We start from the raw sequence: 20630 nt of genomic DNA, 5'->3' as shown, positions 1-20630 counted from the left end.
ATTGCGGTGCCGTTCGGTTGGGGACTGTCGCTTCCCCGAAGATCGCCAGCCTCCGCAGGTCGAACGTAACACCGCGTGTCCGCGTCAGAGCGAAAGATCATCGCTCAACAGGTCGACGACATGCTAGCCAAGGGCGTCATCCAAGATTCCTCTAGCCCTTGGGCTGCGCTGGTCATCTTCGTGAAGACTACCGGCGTCTCAATTCTGTGACGAAAAAGGATGTGTATCCACTTCCCCGGATCGATGACGTTATCGACTGCGTTCATTCCGCATCCTACTTTTCATCTGTAGACCTTCGATCGGGCTACTGGCAGATACCCATGCATTCAGCTGACAAAGAGAAAACCGCCTTTGTGACCCCAGTCGGCTTGTTTGAATTCAATGTCATGCCGTTTGGTTTATGCAACGCGTCTGCAAAATTTGAAAAGTCTATGGACACCGTACTGCGCGGCATGAAATGGGAGGTTTCTTTGTGTTATCTAGACGACGTCGTCATTTTTAGCCGCACTTTTGCAGAGCACTACCATCGACTGGACGTTGTTCTGACGTGCCTTGAACAAGCTGCCCTTACCCTCAACTTCAAGAAATGTCACTTTGGCCAACGAGAGGCGTTAGTACCTGGACAAGCAGGGGGTGCGACCAGACCCACAGAAGGTCGCTGCAGTTAGTGGCTTTAAACAATCGCAGTTACAACGCGAGCTGAGGAGCTTCTTGGGTCATTGCTCGTACTTCCGACGTTCTATGCCCAACTTAGCCGATACTGCCTGCCCTTTGACTTCATTGCTGCGCAAGAATAACCCTTTCAGGTGGACAGCAGAATGCGGTTGCTCGTTTCGTCAACTGAAGTTCCTGCTCTCTTCCGGACCCATACTTCGCCATTTTGACCCCTCTGCCACAACAGAATTGCACACCGACGCGAGTGGAATCGGCCTCGGCGCCGTCCTCGTCCAACGTTTAGGTGATGCCGAGCATGCAATTGCCTATGCCAGCCGTTCGTTGAGCAAGGCTGAACAGAATTACACAGCCACTGAGCAAGAGTGTCTCGCTGTCATTTCTGCAGTCCAGAAGTTCCGCCCATATCTCTACGGGCACCGCTTCACGATCGTTACTGATTACCATTCACTATGTTGGTTGGTTGTTCTCCGCAGCCCGCTTGGTCGCCTTGCTCGATGGGCGTTACGTTTGCAGGAATTTGACTTTGCAGTCCATTACAAGAGTGGCCGACATCATGCGGACGCCGACTGTCTTTCGAGGCTCCCTCTACCAACAAGTGCACGTGATGCCGACAATTTCGATGAGTTTCTCGCTGCCATCTACGACATTCTTTTTCCCGACCTGGCCACTTCCCGGGAAGAGCAGCGTGACGACCGCAGCCTGGATGCCCTCTTCGCCTCAGCTGCTCAAGCAACAGGTAAAAATGGCTTTGTCATCCAAGATGGCCTGCTCTACAAGAAGAATTATGCGGCTGATTGCGCCCGCCTCCTCTTAGTGATCCCTAAGAATTTGACAACCCACGTGCTCCGTGCTATGCACGACAACTCGACCGCTGGGCACCTAGGTTTCACCAGAACATGCCACCGCATTCAGAGCCGTTTCTAGTGGACTAGTATGCGACGGGATATAGAAAAGTATGTGGCCAGTTGTAACAAGTGCCAGTAATTCAAGCGCCCTAATACTGCTCCGGTCGGACTCCTTCACCCTGTGACGCCACCATCATCTCCTCTCGAAATGGTTGGAGTGGGCTTTCTCGGCCCATTCCCGCGCTCTACAAACTACAACCATTGGTTTATAGTCTGCTTCGACCATCTGACGCGCTATGCTGAAACCGCAGCGATACCAACGGCCACGGCTCTTGATGTTTCGAGCTTTCTCCTTTCCTTCGTTATACTGTGTCATGAACCCCGTCGTGTTATTGTGAGCGATCGTGGTCGCCAGTTCGTGGCCGACGTAGTCGAAGAGCTGTTGCGTCTCTGTGCTTGACAGTTTCGCCACGTGACCCCGTATCAACCGCAGACAAATGGTCTCGTTGAGCGCACTAACAGAACTTTGACCAACATGCATTCGATGTACGCCCATTCCAGGCACAAAAATTGGGATGATATCTTGCCTTTTATCACATACGCCTACAAAACTGCAAATCATGAAACTACCGGCTACAGTCCTTTCTATCTTCTTTATATCATACCACTCTGCAGCTTCCTCGACACCATTTTACCTTTTACTCTTCATGCGGACTCTTTTATTGCCCAGACTCTCTGCCGCGCTGAGGAAGCACGCCGCACAGCTCAGCTCCGTACGTTAGCATCCCAGGACCGCTCCAAGATCAGCTACGATTCCCGCCATAATAATGTGTCGTACGACAAAGGGGGCATGTATGGCTTTGGACACTACTTCGCAAGCGCGGCCTGTGCCAGAAGTTTCTGGCTTGTTATACCGGGCCTTTCGTCATCACCAATCGTCTAAGTGATGTGACCTATTCGATTGCTCGTCTCGTTTCTAATGGCTACCGGTCTAAGAAGACGCAGCTTGTTCACGTCGCCCGCCTGAAACGCTGTCATCCCCGTGACTCCGAGGGGACGTAACAGTTACTCGCCCAGCGGGCTTCGTCTGTGAAGGGAGGAGTGTTGCGCTAAAGCTACAGGAAGAACGGAGGAAGTGAAGGACGAAGTGCGCTTGTCATTGCAGCGGCTCGGTGTCGGCGCGGCCCCTTTTCATGAATTCAACTTTAAGTAAACGCACCCCATCGTAACACCATGTATTTACCTCTCCGATGTTTGCCAAGAATGATGAGGTTGACTCGGGATTTCTCGTCACTGGCAAAATTAAGAAGGCAGCGTTTTCCACTTTTGTTGAACTCTCCCTGGATTCAGCAACAAGTGAGCAATATGCGTCAGAAATATGGACAGCTTCGTTCGTGTTTCGATAGCACTGCTTAATGATCTCCATAAAAGACTGTCCAGAGGGTGGTACCCCTTTCTAAAGCGCGATGAAAGCAGTCTCATAAACTAACTGGCACCGAGCTCGGAGGTCGTGCACTTCAGCTTGCTCGCCAGCTTAAGATGAAGCTTTGCCTCAAGAGTTAGTATCTAAATACATGGGAACAGAGAAATCGGTTTGCACACCATCCACAGCACAGAATTTGCTTAGCTAGGTCTGTTGTTTTCATTTCATTTCATTTCATTTTATTACCTTAAAGACCCCGTTCGGGGTATTACGTAAGGGGTGGTTAACATGTGAACATAAGAAAAGGCAGGTGTTACATTGAAATACAGGTTTCAACAGTTTCTAGAAATTGTGAATGACATGTGATGGCAGCGACATTAATGGGTAGGTCGTTCCAGTCCTCGGCAGCTCGAGGAAAAAATGATGATTGAAAAGTGACAGTTCGTGTTCGAGGACGAGAAACTTGGAGTTGATGGCTGGTGCGCTGTGACATGCGTGAAGTGATGGCGTGACGTAAGGCGGGCGGCTTAGTGAGCTGTAAAAAAATGTGTGATAAAGAGAGAGCGTGGCGATGCGACGATGAAAATCAAGAGATGCCAAGCTAGATTGTGCTTTTAAGTGTGAAATGCTGATGTTATATGAATATGAAGAATGGATGAATCTAGTCGCACGATTCTGAACCGACTCGAGTGCATTGATGATATGTGTTTGATGAGGGTTCCAGATGGCGGCGGCATATTCCAGTTGTGATCTGACAAATGATTTGTATGCGAGTAGTTTGACGTGCTGTGGAGCATGACGAAGATGACTCCTCATGAACCCAAGGGACTTGTTTGCTGACGAGATTACGTTAGTCGCATGCGTATTCCAGGAAAGGTCGTGGGACAGGGTTACGCCTAAGTACCTATAGGCTAGAACTGATTCTACTGGGACGTTTGCAATTGTGTAAGTAGACAGATAAGGATTACGACGGCGGGAAATTGAAATAAATTTGCACTTGTTAGGGTTCAAGGCCATTTGCCAACGGTTGCACCAGTCCTGCACGTTATTAAGGTCATTCTGGAGAGATGCTTGGTCAGAGATGTTAGTCACAGTACGATAAATCACACAGTCGTCAGCGAACATACGAATAGGACAAGATACATGCAGCGGAAGATCCTTAATGTATATTAGGAAAAAAAGCGGTCCTAAGACTAAGCCTTGAGGGACACCTGAAGTGACAGGGAGGGGTTCGGAGGAGACGTTATTGACAAAGACGAACTGGGAACGATTAGTAAGAAATTCTTTTATCCATTGTACTACAAGATGATCCAAGTTCAATCTAGATAATTTTATTAGCAAGCGGTTATGAGGCACTGTGTCAAAAGCTTTACAGTAATCTAGAAAGATTGCATCGGTTTGAACGTTATCAAGATTAACGTGGAGATCATTAAGGAAGATTGCTAGTTGTGTTTCACATGAAAGCCCTTTATGAAAACCATGTTGTGAAGGATGAAAGAAGTTTGCCGAGTCTAAAAAGTTCATGATATGCGAGTATACGACATGTTCCATGATTTTGCAAGGAACACTAGTTAATGAAATGGGGCGGTAGTTTAAGGGGGAGTCTTTGTTACCTGCTTTGAATACTGGAACGACCTTTCCAACTTTCCAATCATCCGGTAAAGTACCTGTAGACAATGATTGCGTGAACAACAGAGTGAAACATGCCGCAGATATGTGCTTAGTATTCATTAGGATCTTTGAGTTAATTTCGTCTACACCAGAAGAAGTACATAATTTGTTTTTTTTCAATGATTGATAGTATACCATCTACCGAAAATACAATGGGTGGCATATGTGATGTTATGTTAGTAGGTAGCGGAAAGTCTGGAGTGGTAGTTTCTTTTGTAAACACGGAAAAAAATGCTGTGTTCAATATATCAGGGCACTCGGCGTCCGTGGCGGTGTCGCCTGCTGCATTCGTCACGCTCATGGCACGAGCTTCTTGGGGATTTAAAATGCGCCAGAACTGCCGAGGATTTTGAGTAAGTAGCTGGGGCAGGTCGACGTTATAAAAAGATTTTTTAGCAGTGCGAGGGGCACTCAGGTAGGCGTTCTCTGCTGTGTAGTATTTTGACCAAGCCTCGGTGCTTCCAAGACGCGTGGCTAGCCGGAAGCGACGTTTCTTTTGGTTTTCAAGCTTCTTTAAAGCTCTGGTGAACCATGGCTTATTTTGATTAGTGTGCATAGTTATTCTGGGTATATGTTTGTTTACGAGTTCATTATTTTATTTTTAAACAGTGTCCAGTTTTCTTGAGGCGAGTGCATATGGAATAATGTCTCAAAAGTTGAAAAGAAGTCACCTAACTCGTAATTAATAGCTTCGTAGTTCCCTTTATCATATAGGCATATAGTTTTGTTAGATTTTCGTTAGGCGAGAATGTTAAGACAGTAAGCAGAAGGTTGTTGTTAAATTGTGATTTTTTTACTAGAGTTGTTGCAAAAGAATAAACCTATCATATGGCTTAATTAAAAAATTATATCATGGGGTTTTATGTGCGAGAACGACGATCTGATTATGAGGCGCGCCGTAGTGGGGGACTGCGGAAATTTTGACCACCTTGGGTTCCTTAATGTGCACCTAAATCTAAGTAAATGGCTGTTTTCGCATTTCGCCCCCATCGAAATGCGGCCGCCGTGGCCGGGATTCGATCCCGCGACCTCGTGCTTAGCAGCCCAACACCATAGCCACCAAGCAACAGCGGCGGGTATCATATAGTTTACAGCTCTGTAAATAAATATCACTATTCTTTAAATTGCACTTATTGAGACATCTGAAGGGCACAAAAAATACGTTCTATACACCACCCTGAAATATTCCACTGCTTCGCGAATTGGACTTTTGCAAAACCATCGCAAGAATTGTAACCGTCTCACCTATAGCTGAAACTTGCTCTAGATGCTCTAGCATATGCAGTTTACAGAATCAAGATCTCTATTGTTGGTGAGATATGATTTGTCAACATAGTGCTTCAATTTTTTTAACGTGCCAATTTCGGGCAATTTTTGTAAAGACTATGATGCCATAAATCTGATTCCTAAATTAAATAGAATTTATTTTTCCGAAATGCAACCGACTACATTTCAGTCGGTACAGCAATTTTCTAACGAGATAATTATTCAGTTTAAATAGAGAATTGTGTGTTGGAATATAAATTGCATTTGGCCCGAAGCTGGAGCTGCAGCACCTAATTGCAGTCCTTGCCAAAAGACAAACATCTTCCAATAGTTGCAAAGCCTACGTGTCTGTAGAGTAAGCGTCAATCCTGCCTGGTTGGACAGAGTTACATACAGGGATTACGTTCTCTTATCATCCTAGCCGTTATTGAGCAGCTCAACCACAAATATGCGCTGTGCATGCATTATGGTTCTACTATCGGCGTCAAATGAAACGCGAACAGCACAAGCGAAGGTACGGTGCGCACCGGTCGCCACCATCGGCAAGCGAGCTCGTCCCGGTTGAATGCATTGCGCGACGATGCTCCCCATTTTCGTTTCTGGCTCTTTTATTTGAAAGCGAGAAAAGAAAACTCCAACAGTATCACACCACAGGGCGAGTGTCGCCCAGTGCGCCGAAAGCGTATGTGCTATGCCAAATGAAAGGTGCGCGTTGCGCAGTCATCATTACTGCGGCGTCATCGGTTCTCGCTTTCAAATAAAACAGAAACATCACCGTGCAGGGAAGGGAAGTGCGCGCCTGCCAATGGTGATGACCGGACGGGGCGCACTTTACGTCCGGTCTCCGCTGTTCACGTTTCAATTGATGCCGACAGTGCGTCGTGCTCTCAGTTCAGAGGTTCGCCACATTTCGTGCGTTTTTGTGTTTCCCACGATTTACTTCCGACGTCATTAAAAATGCAAAAGCAGAGCGAAATGCCCTACATTCTCCCGAAAAGAATGTCGGACGGTTGGCAACGCTGGGTGCCGGTGGCCTGTGTTACAGGGACCGACAGCCAGTACTCATCTACTCCCTTTGATTTGTTTCTTGTGTTTTCTTTTTGTGATGCGACGAAAACTTATGTAATCCACACCGGTTACCTTGAAAAGTGCACCAAAATTGTTTCGATCCTGCCTAGCTAAGAGCCGGAAAGATAACCTCGTGATCAGAAGCAGAGCGTCATAGAGACTGCATAGGATAAGGTTTTGAGAAAAATACTGTGCAATCTTTCAGCAATGCTGTTCTGTACGTTCTGAAGAAGAAAAGGTGGCCGAAGAAAGCAGATCCACTTCACGTCGGCTCCGTCTTTGTTCAATGATTTCGCAGGGAAATCACCGAAAATCACCGAGCTTTTGCTACCATCTCACGCAGCAAGTTACCACGATTCTGCAGCTGATACCAAGGTGTGAATCCCATTTTTCGAAGTTCTAGCCAAATTTCCGTCTGTGCCACACCGGCCTATAGGCGCACCTGCGAAAAAGGAGTACATGTGGCGCGCGCTCCGTCGCCGACGGAACACGTGGAGGTTCTCGCGCAAGGGGAGAACATTTCCGAAGAAGAATTCGAGGCCGGCACGAGCTGGAGTACCGTCGGCTCGAAAAAGCAAACCGTGGAGAGATCCGATACGAGCAGTTTCGGCGCCCACCTCGTCACCGGTGGAAGGAAGCAGAAGCGCGAGCAGAAGCTGAAACAGCAGTCGACCAAGGCCAGCCGCATGCCATATCTACCGAAGGGCGATTTCAAGATCATCATCCGTCCGAAGGGAGGCCTCAAGATTGGCGAATTAGGAGCGGCCCGAGTAGCCTCGTGCGTCTACCAGGCTGCTGGCACACCCGGGGAGCACAGGGAAGACGACACCATGTGCCTCAACGTACAGCAGAACATCATCGTAGTGAGTACCCCCCGTGAAGCCAACGCAGACTGACACCAGCGCCTCGTGGTCAAAGACCAGGCCTTTGAGACAAACGCATACGAATCGGCACCCGACTTAACTTCCAAAGGAGTCATCAGGGGTATACCTCTCGAAGATTCACCCCGGGACATCACCGCCCAGGTCGTTACCCTCAAGAATCGTACGGCAATCGCTGCGAAACGACTCAGCAATACCACCACGGTCATCGCGCTGTTTTCCGGACTGAAAATTTCCTCCTTCGCCCGCTACGGAGGCGCACTCATAAGGTGCGCGTTGTACAGAAAACAAGTCGACCTGTGCCACCAATGCGGCAGACTGGGCCACCGCATGGACGTCTGCCCCAGTCCGCAGGACCGCATCTGTAGAGGCTGCGGCTCGGCCAACCCAGGTCTCGACCACCAGTGCAACCCCCTTTGCCAACTTTGCGGGGGTGAGCACTTAACGGCCGATAAGAATTGCAAGGCTCGCTTCAAGACGCCATATATAGTCAAGAGACGACGTTGGGGAAGACAACGACAACAGGAAGGAGAATTCCTAGCATCGGAGGCTACGAGGGAAGCAGTTGGACGCCCTTCCCGGGAGACCAGGCCCCGTTCGCGCTCGAGGGCCCGCTGGAGAACCTGAAAATCCTCATCATGGAGCCGCATACCCGGATCGGCCCGAACCAGATCCAGGAGCCGTACGCGTTCGCGGTCCCGCTGCAGCGGAACCCGGCGGTAGAAGAGGCGACCAACAAGGTGAGCTGGGCAGACGCGGTCAAAGGCTCGTCGCGCCGCGGCGGATCTGAGGACACTGCAGCTTCTAGGGAAAAAGCGGAAATGAGACGGGAAAATGCACAGTTGAGAGAATTAATCTCACACCTCACGAGAGAAATCCAGGATCTTAAGAATAGTCGAAGGGTGGAGATATTCTCCCGTCTGAGTACTTGTAGTGCAGGTGCAGCTGCAGTAACCACTGATAATTGCATAGAGGAGGATGAAAACCCTCCGCCACCTAAGAGAAAGGCTCCGGCCGTTAGCAGCCAAACCGGATAGCAACTGGCAGACCTAGGGAAGAAATTAACGGAAATGCAAAATGTACTCAAAGAACAAACGTAAGCCGTCGGCACCCTCACGCTGGCGGTCTTGACCATAATGTCGAGGCTTGACAAATTCGAAAACGTGGCCAACCTAAGTCTTAGGGTAGCCAAACTGCAGCCAGTTACCACCTCAGGGGCCCCCATAACTGGGGTCGCATCTGATCAACTCCACGACGCCGCTGCAAACACCGCAATAGCATGTGGGGCCGTTCAGACCGCCACTCCCCGACCAGACAAAAATAGGCAAACACGGTAAAAAAGGCACGCTGACGATATGGCAATGGAATTGCAGGACTTACGTCGCAAAAAAAAAAGTGGTCCTGCTACATTACCTTAAAAGCAAATCGAAACCCGATGTAATAATGCTACAAGAGACACACGAATCAGCAAAACTACCCGGTTACCAAGCCATCGGTTCCCCATCCGAGGAGAACCGCGCGGTAACTGCTTTGGTCAGGAAAGGCTTAGTGGTCGTTCGTCACGACCTTAAGGTAGCGCAGATTGAACAAGTATTCATAGAAATTATACCCAAAAGCAAGAGCCAATCCAGTAGGTTTATCCTCAATCTATACAGCAACTGTGTGCGCCCTTTTAAGAAGTGTTCAAGCCAGGTAAGCACGCCATTTGGGATTCCGATAGATGCGAGTTTTTGAAGTAGGTGATTGTGAGAAATGCGGTCGAACGCTTTCGAGTAATCCAAGAAAATGGCATCGATCTGCAAATGAAGGTCCATGAAATGCATGCAGAATGTCATGGGTGAACTCGGCGAGTTGAGTCTCGCATGAAAATAGTTTTCTGAAGCCGTGCTGGTGAGGGTAAAAGAAGTTGATAGATTCCAGGTGAGACATTAGGTTGGATGAGATTATATGTTCTAGAAGTTTAGAAGGAATGCTGGTCAGAGAAATTGGGCGATAATTTATAACACGGGAGCGGTAGCCAGTCTTAGAGATTGGTACATGGGCATTTTTCCAGTCGTCGGGCAAGCTTTCAGTCTTTAAGGATTGCGTAAATATTAGGTGTAGTACCTGGCTAGAAATGTTACTCGAGTTAACTAGTATTTCGGCGCTAATTCCATCAGAGCCAGCTGAGGTGGTTAGTTGTACTGAATTAATGAGACGACATATGCCATCAGGGTTGATCTTGATGTCTGGCATTAATTTTACTGAAAGTGGTGGTGTTGGTTCAATGGGAGTGTCATTAGTGTTGGAGAAAACTGAGGTCAAGTCGTTAAGAGCTGACGCGCATTTCTCAGAGTTAATGAGATTAGCATCCGGATCTATTAGTTCAATCTGTCTAGTATGTGTCGTTACTGAAAGTAAGCGCCAGAATTTATTGGGGTTTGATCGTAGAATCGTCAGAAGGTCATGATTAAAGAGGTTATCTTTGGCTATCGTCAGCTCCTGAATATATTGGTTAGCTCACAGTGCGTATTTTCCCCATGTTTCTGAGTTATTTGTAAGTTTGGCTTTTCTGTAAAGCCTTTTCTTTTTAGTAAGGAGAGCTTTGAGCCGTTTATTAAACCATTCATTGTTACAGTCGGATTTCACGAGCACTGTTGGTATGTATCTAGCTTCCAAGTTGAGCAATACATTCTTATAAAGTTAACTCCCAGTTGCTATCGACAGTGCTTGATAAGTAAGACTGCTGAAAATCATTAAAAAAATTTTGGAGTTCGTTATTTATGGCATCAAAGTCTGCCCTTTTGTAATATTTTATTATTTTTGTTGTGGGTGACTTTTTCCTAAGCGCTATTGTCATGCTGATATGATATTGTCATGCTATTGTCATGCTGAATATACCGGGTGTTTTGCTTGAACGTTAACAGAATTAAAAAAGAAATCGCCTGTGGCATTTGGCCCAAATCTACTTATTAAGCTGGAACACTCGAAAAGGTATACAATACATACACTGGAAATCAGTAAGCATGACTAATCAACAAGTACGATTAATTAGCGTTTAAACTAATTAATTCAGCGCTATATTGCAATACACGAATTGAAGCCAGTGATTTCACAGGACTCATCCAGTTAGAACAAATTTTGAAACTAGCACCAGTTTGGAGATAAGCGCAGGCAAACTTGTCGTAAAAATGCACTGTTGTATCAGTTATCTTTTTAAGCAAGAAACCTTTTTATGCATTGTAGCTCAAAAGTTACTCAAACACCAATGTATTTCGTCCCAAACTTTCGGGACGCATACCTAGAAATTGATGTCACCCTCAGAATTTGTTCCAAGTGGATATGGATCTAGAAGTCACCCGTTACAATTACTAAATTGTAATTTGTGGTGTAAAGTAAATGGTTTAAAATTTTCAATAGCAAGAAATAGCTAGAACAATCCAGAAATAGCAAGAACAGAATAGCAGAAATAGCAAGAACAATCCCACAACCTTCGTATGAGAATGTTGTGGGATTGTTCCCAACCTGCGGCAAGTTGTTTTTTCATCCACTTTCATTTCAATTAATTTATCGTTTATTTATTTCATTTATTAAGCACAAGTAATTTCCCTTTTGTCTTTGGTGTCAGTGCTTGTTGGCTTCTTATGATACCACCTTACTGATTGGTAGATTAAAGAATGCCGGGCTTCCTGAGAAATTGATATTGTGGTTGCAGGCTTATCTGCAAAATCGCACAGAGTTTGTAGAGTGTGCAGGTGTCAGATCTGCTGACCTGCCGGTCTTGTCAGGGTTACCACAAGGTTCCGTACTTGGTAATTTGTTATTTTTAATATATATAAATGGTAGTGCTTCTAACTTCGATCACTTTGTTACAGGAAGATTATTCGCTGACGACTGCGTGATGTACAGTGTTGTTAATAGTTCCTCTTGCCAAAAGCTACTGAACAATAGCTTCTGTAAGCTTCCGTAATGGTGTGAACGAAACGGAATGCAGGTAGATTTTAATAAAACAGTTCTGATGACAATAACCACAAAGAAAAATCCACTCTCTCATACGTATTGCATTGCTAATAAAAGTATTCAGTCAGTAACGTCTGTCAAATGTCTACGGCTAACTATTACAAGCAACATAAAATGGGATAAGCATTTCAGGAATGTTTGCACAACCGCGTTTAATAAAATTTGCGATCAGCGCATTAAATGGAAAGACTCACCGTCAAGTGTTAAACTCGAGGCATCGACCAGTCCTTGAGTGCGCAGTGTCGGACCCACACTGCGTCGAGTATATTGCACACGTGTAGAACGAATTCAGCGCCTCGCTGCGAGGTTTGTTGTATGTGACTATCGATTTCCTTCATCTGTTACCGATATGCTGCAGCGACTGAATCTGGAGCCCCTCAGTGTCCGCCGAAAGAGTGCGAGACTAAAAATGCTTTATTTGATCTATCTAACAGAATTCGTCTGCCGCGCGAAACTTGTCTTTCCCGTGCCTACACGGAGAATCTAGAATTAATCACTCGAATGTTATCCGTCCGTATACTTTGCAAGGACGAAGATTTTCAGATGTTTTCTTTTTTTCCGCTCGCAGTTGAAGAATGGAATTGTCTGCCAGCGTCTGTTATCGATTGTACAAGTGTAAAGGCCTTTGTGGATTCTTGGTCATTGCGGTTGGTGTAAAAAAAAAAAAAATCTTTCCTGCTTGGGCAGCACTGCTGCCTGCAGTATTTTGAAATAAATAAATAAATAAATAAATACACGTGACATGCACACTGCCGCTTTGCCGAAATTGCTTGCAGTATGTATTACCCATTCATAAGTAACCTAGCCTAAGTGATATTTTATTGCAGTATTCCTCTAAGATCAGTGGTTCATGTTATCAAAACATGGAGTCTTAGTATTTTTTACTGCTCCGAAACAATTCTGTGCTCTCCTTCCTAGTGTTGAGTGAGTGAGTGAATAAACATATACTTGGTCCAGCAAAGCGCGATAAAACGCGCACCCGGCTAATCTCACGACGGGACTGACTAGTGTTCCCTGCCTTCTTTTACGCCGCCAATCTTCTAGTCCTCTTTTAGATTTCAACTGACTTTCCTCCTGCTGTTTTTGAAACCTAACGCCTCCGGCAGGCTACCTGCGTAACGTTTTATTCAATAATTTAAAATCAAGGAAATAAAGTCCAGTTCACAGGAGACTGAGAAGTACTATCAAAACGTACTAAATAGTTTATGCGCTGTTCCCACGCGCTACGCTTGAAGAGTCGCGTGCGGCAATATTTCTCATCTAACCCTGCGTTTTCTTGAACCTTTATCTGGCTTCGAGCAGTGTAGCACTGTTCTTTCAAGTACAACAAATCTCTTTTGATATCAGTCCTTGCTGTTGTATGCAATAGTGGTACTCAACGCTATTAGGTTAAGGAAATGGTAGTGCCACGATGCCAACTGGCGATCTTTGAATGAGACACGTACGCATTATGTCATTTTCACACTCGCAGAACTAATAACGAAATAAGAATACGCAAGCTTTCTCACATAACACTTTATACGTTAAAGCCAACCGTAGCTTTAATCTCGTTATTCTTCATCGTTAAACAGCAATAAGCATCAGTAGAGATAAACATTCATTGTTTCTTTGTTTCTGGGTGACGTGACATAGCGACTGTATTCCACGCCGTGAAAGTTGGCAGAAGCATTTTTTGCATAAGGCCGAAAGCACAGGCACGCGTCGTAGGTGAGGTAGCGCACACTTCAGGCGCGCGGCGTCGCACCCAGATGGCGCGCCATGAAGTGAATGGCGAGCTCCTGTGGCCGCTGCTGCCACTCGGCGATCACGTCCTTGGACGCAGTCACCTGGTCACCCTGGGTCCTGTCCAGCAGGGTGACGCACAGAACCGCGCCTGCATTTAAGGGGTGCTCGTGTTTATACGCGGCAGCACTGGCGAGTCGGGAGAGGGGGCCGTCCCCCCTGCGAATGGCCAGTCCTCAGGCTGCAGCGAGCCCCCATCCTGGGTCCACGGCGGACGCGTGCGAGAGGTATCGCGGTGGGGAAAGAGGCGCTGTTTTCTGCAGTCCTTTACACATGAAAAAAAAAAACGGTGTTTTCCTCACTCACTGAGCTCCAGTGAGGTCACAACCCAGATATGAAAAGGCTGACATGGCGGGAAAACCTCGGGATTAATTTTAATTGCTGGAGGATTATAAGTCGCTGATGTCAGCTAGTGCAGGAGAGCGCCCAGCTGGGGGGCAAGCCTACACGCTAGGGTAGGGTACACTGCACAATAGAATGAAGGAAAGCTAAACTATGATCGCAGTCCGGAACACGAACTAGAGAATCAAGGTTTATTTAAAACCCTGACAAACTCAACATTTACAGTTTGGCAACGCACAACATCGCCTCCGTCATGCATCAACTAGTCAATGAAAAGCTAGCCTTGACAACAGTCTCGCTTCGCCCCACACTTCGCACTATTGGGAAGGCTGTCGTTTTTTATTGCCTAAGGCAAATACTAATCACCGTCGCTCATACACCGCAGTTTACAGGCATCTCAGTTTGGAACAGGCTTGACAGCAATCTAACCAGTCTAAGAATATTGCATACAATCCTTAAAGAAATTAAAGCACTCACTTAATGACAATGCGTAGCACTGCGTATGCTTGCACACAACCTTAATTTTTTTTTCCTGTGCGGATGTTTTTGATAGTGTAAAAGAAGAAAATTGTTAGAAAAATTTAACCTACGTGTGAAATTTTCCCTACTACTGTATTTTATTGTTTTACTTATTCCAGCTACTTTTGTTTTATGTGATTTCGCAATATAATATAACAGCTGCCATAGGAGTGTTTCTTTTTAAAATATAGATCGGTAGGAACCCTTTGACACATTTGTTGGACCCCGAAATGTGTACTTCGTAATTGTGTACCTTATTTATGCTAAATACACTTTAAATCTTTCAAACTACCATATACATATAACTTTTGAGAAGGAAAAATGGTAGCGGCAAACAATACAATGTCGAGACGTGTAGGATGCAGAACTGACGCTCACACTTCCATTACACTGGGAGTGTAAGCGCCAGTCCTGTGCACTCGTTTCGTCCTTGTTTCTTTCGCGTTTGGCATTTCCTTCTCAGTCATGAACCAACTCGCCCAAGAAGATGTTCTACTCAGATATAGCCTTTGAGATATCTGCTGAGAAATCTCGGGCGAAATGTACTGGCATTCCTCACAATTTTCCCATAAAGCATCCCTTTTGAAACGCTTCCTGAGGCTTTGCTTGTTCATACACTGTGGGTCTCCATCTTCCAGTGGCCACTTTATCTGCTTTGAGCAAAACTACACGTGAAAGGCCAATCTATCGTGGGCGCTTTCGGTGTCAAATAACGCTTAAATGGTCTCAGACTTCTTATACTTTATCAGTGGACATGCATTGAGCGTGGACTGATTTCAAATCCTCGACTGCAACGACCTGACAAAATCAATTTCAGCCCAGTCCAGTTAACCAAAAGGTGAATCATTGTTTATTTGTTCATCAAGGCGGTCACTGATTATTGCGCAATTTGTGACCTTCGATAGCGCGAATATCGCAAAAAAAAAAAAAACTACTTCTCTGCCCGTACCGCGTTCAAGAATGACAGGCTTCGCTGAAACACCGCAACCCGCTCGTACGGCGCGAGAGGCCATACAAAAATAAATTTCTGCAGTGCAACAAGCGCTGCTCACCTTTGACTCCAGTGTGGTAGCACATGGCTGCAAATTGCGAGGATTCCATCTCGATGTTGACGACGCCCAGCTCACGCAGCCTCTCTAGGAACGCGAACTTGTCGTCCTCCGTGTAGTGGCAGAAGGCGCCGTCTAGTCTTGCTTGCCCTGCGCGCGGGCGTGAAAGAAGTGCGCTGCAGCTCAATATTGCAGGCTGCAATGCGTCATTGGTGCGTGGCGGATTGAATAAAGTTACGGAAACTGCTACGTAGGCGAAGTTCAGTTGCTCTGCTAACAGAAAAGCCTCGAGTTGGTGGGCAATAACTTGAATGAACAAATTTTGCCTTAAAGGGACACTAAAGACAAATACTAAGTCGCCATGGACTGTTTAAGTACCATTCCAGAAACCTTGCAGCACTTGTTTCGTGCCAAGAAAATGCTTAGTTTACGAGAAAATTGTATCTGAAGGGTCCGAATATCTTTCTTTCGAAATTCAAATCTCCCGCCACCTAACCGAGGGAGTGGTGACGTTGCATGCGCCATCACCAGCCTTTGATGCTGTCGGTGAGTAAAACGGCGCCCGGCAGACGGCGGTACCGAGCCAAGAGAGCCGGGTACAGTAGTAGAGCAGCAGCTTCCAGGTTTATTTTTTGCGGACGACATTGTGTTACTAGTGGTACCTCGAAGTGCCTCTAATACTGTGTGATACCTCTACGTACCTCTAATACCTGTGGACAGGAAGGCAAGAATTTAGGTTTAAAATTGAGCGTTAGACAATCATGCTTATGGTGTTCAATGAAAACAGTGATCAGACAGTGGCAATGCAGGGCCAGGAAATACCTCGGGTAAAATGATATATATACCTCGGTAAATGGATAAACGAAGGTAATAGATATATGGAAACACAGAAAAAAAAATAACAGTAAAGCGGAAGAGAAATGCAGCCATAATGAAACACACAGCGCTATGGTGATACAATAGGGTACGAGGTGCTCCAAGGTATGTGGAAAGGTGTAATGGTTCCATGACCTACTTTTGGAAATGCGGTTGTTTTCTTGAAATCAGGGGTACAGTCAGGACTCGATGGCAACCAAAGGTCAGTGGGACGTCTCGCATTGGGCACTCACGGGAATATTACAAATGAAGCTGTGCAGGGCGATATTGGCTGGACAAGTTTTGAAGTGAAGGCAGCTCACAGTAAAATTGATTACGAAGAACGACAGAGGAATATGGAAGAAAGTGAGTGGGCTGGGAGAGTGCTGAGGTATTTGTACAGGAAACACATTGATTCAAATACATTGACTCACAGTGGAGGAAAAGAACTAGGAAGCTTACCAGCAAGTATGCAGCCTGTACGGTGAGCAACACAGTAACAAAAAGAACGTCAAGCAGAAAGAGAGGCTGAAATAATCTCATGGGTGGCGGCAACGGAAAAGAAACCTGTCATGAGTAACTACATAAGAGGAAAAAACGAAATCAGGAAAGAAACAATTTATGATAACTGAAAGGGAAGCTCATTACTTTTCGAAGAGAGATCAGGATGCCTTAGAACACGCACCTATAAAGCGAGTTATAAGAAGGAAGAAGAAGCATGTGCTTGGCGACGGTAAAGCTAGGAAAACGATGGGGCATGTTTTGTTAAATTGCAAAGATATCTACACAGCGGTCGATTTAGGTACCACTGGCCTCCTTGAAGCACTTCGGTTCAGCGAGAGCAGGCGGAAAGTAAACATATCCGCAGTAGAGATTAGTAAGAGGCGATTGGAGGATTGGTGGAAGAAAAGTAGGGAAACGACATAAAACGGAGGCGAACAAAAACAAAGTTCACAATAGGGGGACAGAAAATTTGGTTATGGGAGTAGATCGTGTGTTTCCTTTCTTTTTTTTCTTTTTTATCCTAAGTAATACATTGGAGCAGTATAATAGCAAGTCATTATAAGTCAGTATAATAGCAAGTGCTTGTTAGTTAAGATAGTATGTGATTGTTTACAGCACATTATGCAGCTGATGAAACGACTGCCCTTGCTTCGTATAGCAGTCCAATAATTTGCTCTCGGACTTTACTCTTCGCCTGCGTTTTGTGTTGTATGAATCATTGCACTTCCCACAAGCAAGTATTACATAAGAGATTTGTGTCACAACGTGCCATGCCTTCGTAAAAGTCGTTGCAACTCAGTGTCTTCCCGGCCACCACGTTGGTGCCGGCCATGCAGTGGCGTCCCATGGCGACGATCTCGTTGGCCAGCTGGGTGTCCAGCACACACGGCCGCCGCACCACTTCACCGAGGATATGCTGCGCCGACGCAAAGGAGAAAATGCGACACACCCTTTCTTTGCGCGTTGCTCTTTCAGTATTCCAATTTCGTCGCATGTTTTCTGTCGTGGCCTATTCTCACGCACTTAAGTGCAATACCGTCTAATAGCAAATACGTCAACTATGAAGTCCCGTCCACATCTATACAATACACTGTAAGTAGCGGGTGCGTCGTCGCAGCTTCCGTGAGTGAAGGTATTCGCATAGCTCTCTCTGACAAAACGAAAAGACAAAAATAAAGAGAGAAATTAGTATCAAAGCACTCTCGGTCCTCATAGTGAAGGCTTAATAATGTAATATCTCATGTGTACAACAGTGATGAACGGAAGGGGCAAATGCCGGCAAACTCTGGCTGAATTTACTCGCTCATTTCGCAGGACAACCGCCTAGGGAGGTGGAGCGCGAGGAGCGATGCCTGTTCGCAGCTCCCTCTTCGCAGCGTATTATAGCATACTCACCAGCTCCACCTCTTCCTTGAGCAGGCCATTTATGGTCCCGGTGCTGACCACTACGGTGCCGGGCGGGATTCCTGAAACAGAACAAGGCGCAGTCAGCGAAGCAGCTTTAGCGTTGCTTTCTGCTTAGCTCGATCGCATATTCAGTAGAGAACGAGAAATGTAAAAAAGAGTGGGCAGAATTCCACCTGCTCAACAACAACAACAACAACAACAACAACAACAACAACAACAACAACAACAACAACAACAACAACAACAACAACAACAACAACAACAACCATGGGAAAGGATGATCGTCGAAGTCAAGCGATAGCTATCATGTGGATCTACTGAGATATGCAGCGGGGGACACTTACTGGTTAGATTTATTACTTAAATGCTGTGAGACGTATGATTGCTCTGAGTGCGTTGCGCTACCTTGCCCTGCGTAACGCCGGTCAATCCTGTCAATTTGTCCAATCAATTGTTATGCGGTGGCAGCAGGATCAGCCCACTGAGTCACCATATTTAACTGCGCACTGTCTCCGGGACTGGCCCACGTTTACTCGGCCAAACAGCCGTCCTCGATATGCATGGGGAATAGCCAACAAAATCTTCGCTCTAATATGCGGCGACTCCGATTCATTCACGTCCATCTCTCATTCGTGTATTCTCCGAGGACTGAAGCAGGTCAATTTCGTTTGACCAATTAACCGGGGCCGCATCTCCACGCACTGCCCGGGAAAGGGCGGGTGTCGTGGCACGCATCGCCGCTTGCGATGCGAAGCACGATAAATATTCACATAGCGCAACGGTAAACGTAGACAGCGGCACGCAAACATCGCGCCGTAGGCGTATTTAGGATGACCCGCCAACTAGCCTAAAGTACCGTTGCTAAGTTCGACGCAATTCCGTATACGTGAAACACAAAGGCCGTGCGACTCGGTTTTAGCAATACTGATACACTTTCGGATATATGTCTTAATTAGGCTTGTGAGAATTTTCAAAAATATTCGATTGAATGTTATGCTATTCAATAATCGCTTCAGTTCGTATTCAAATGTTACAAGCTTTATAGTATTCCAAACGAACGAATATACGTATTTTTCCGCATATAAGCCACACAATAAATAAACAAGTGAAAATAACAGCATACAACGCCATAATCTTTGTAAAACCGTCCACGTCATATCTTTGGCCGGCGGCGCGCTTATGACGGTGAACTTTGCCTTAAAGGTGGTTTCACGCCAGCGCTGAAAGCGCTGCCGCGAAACATCACTTCGAGGGGAAATAGCGTTTCTGTGAAGCCACATTTGAAGTCAAAATTCGAATGTAAAGTACCCCGATTTTACTGTTAAATTAAAAATATTTTTTTTTCGTCTGTGCACTTGTGGAATAGAACGGGTCAAGTTGGCGTGTAGGTGGAAACGGTCAAGCTGAATTTGCGCAGCACGGCAAAAGAGTGCTGACGTCACGCAGTCACGCTTCACAGCATCGCGACGACGCACGATGAAAGAACGCGAAACGCTCCCCCGGCCTCAACCACCGCAGAATCTAGGTAGACTGAAGCGCTACAGCGAGCAAGAGCCTGTAAACACGTTTTCTGGGCAGCTGGAGTTGTAAGAAGTGGTGAACTTGCACCTTGCATGAAAATATCTCAACAGCCGCAGTTTGAAAATAAACTGCATGACTTCAGAGGGGAACCTATTTCATAAATGAAATGAAACGAAGAACCAGCTTTTCTTAAATTTGTCAATATCTGGCTCTTAATGTCAAGGTGTTATGCAAATCCCAGAACTATTTGAACTGTTTGGTTTCAAGTTATTCGACGCTAATTACTATTCGCCTCGACTTTGCTTCCAACCAAAAAGTTGATATTCGCATAAGCTTAGTCGTAATAGTTACTGCGCACGTTCTGTGGAGTCCCTTTTCTTAGCAGGAAACTTGCACTTCTCTTCAGCAGAGTGCAAACAGTGAGGGAGAGAATAATTTTCTTTTGTGCGGCTTGCCTTTTCCTTCTTAACCCCGATTGCGTACACAACGCCACTGATTTTTCTAGTCTTTGCGTGAGATCGCGTGGAGGCAAGGATGGCTAGAAATAGTGACTCACCAATTCCACCGCTGGTGCCTATGCGGATGAGCACGACGTCCTGGCAGCGCGCATAATGGATCAGCTTGAGGACCTCGTGCATCAGGATGGACAAGGAAGGTGCGCCCATGCCGTGCTGCGCGAGGAGACAAGCCGCCAAACATCCGCGCGATGCCCAGGGAAGAAGGCCATCTCAGTGTCCTTGCGCGCACACACATTCAAGCACCGCAGGAGGGCTGCACACCGGTGAGTTGTTACACATTCCGAATGTAGAGCAGTTGCTCCTTG

The 20630-nt window shown here is 46.2% G+C and overlaps 1 protein-coding gene across 3 annotated transcripts in view; it reads right to left on the bottom strand.

The window, feature by feature from the left end:
* LOC126532357 (uridine phosphorylase 1-like) overlaps window positions 1-20630 on the bottom strand; it is a 90237-nt gene that overhangs the window by 22624 nt on the left and 46983 nt on the right. The window contains exons 4-8 of one of the 3 annotated variants that reach the window (XM_050180071.3): window positions 20364-20478; window positions 18275-18345; window positions 17654-17795; window positions 15524-15670; window positions 13329-13701 (exon numbers count right to left, since the gene is read on the bottom strand). In XM_050180071.3, the coding sequence (XP_050036028.2) occupies window positions 13553-13701; window positions 15524-15670; window positions 17654-17795; window positions 18275-18345; window positions 20364-20478 (624 nt within the window). In that variant the 3' untranslated portion in view covers window positions 13329-13552. Of the gene's footprint in view, window positions 1-13328; window positions 13702-13724; window positions 13876-15523; window positions 15671-17653; window positions 17796-18274; window positions 18346-20363; window positions 20479-20630 lie in introns of those variants that run through there. The other 2 variants (XM_055071551.2, XM_055071550.2) reach the window with 2 other exon arrangements.

This window comes from Dermacentor andersoni, chromosome 5 (assembly GCF_023375885.2).
Source record: "Dermacentor andersoni chromosome 5, qqDerAnde1_hic_scaffold, whole genome shotgun sequence".
In the NCBI taxonomy this organism is placed as follows: Eukaryota; Metazoa; Arthropoda; class Arachnida; order Ixodida; family Ixodidae; genus Dermacentor; species Dermacentor andersoni.
The sequence above is the reverse complement of the archived record's forward strand: the minus strand, read 5'-3'. Positions and strand labels throughout refer to the sequence as shown.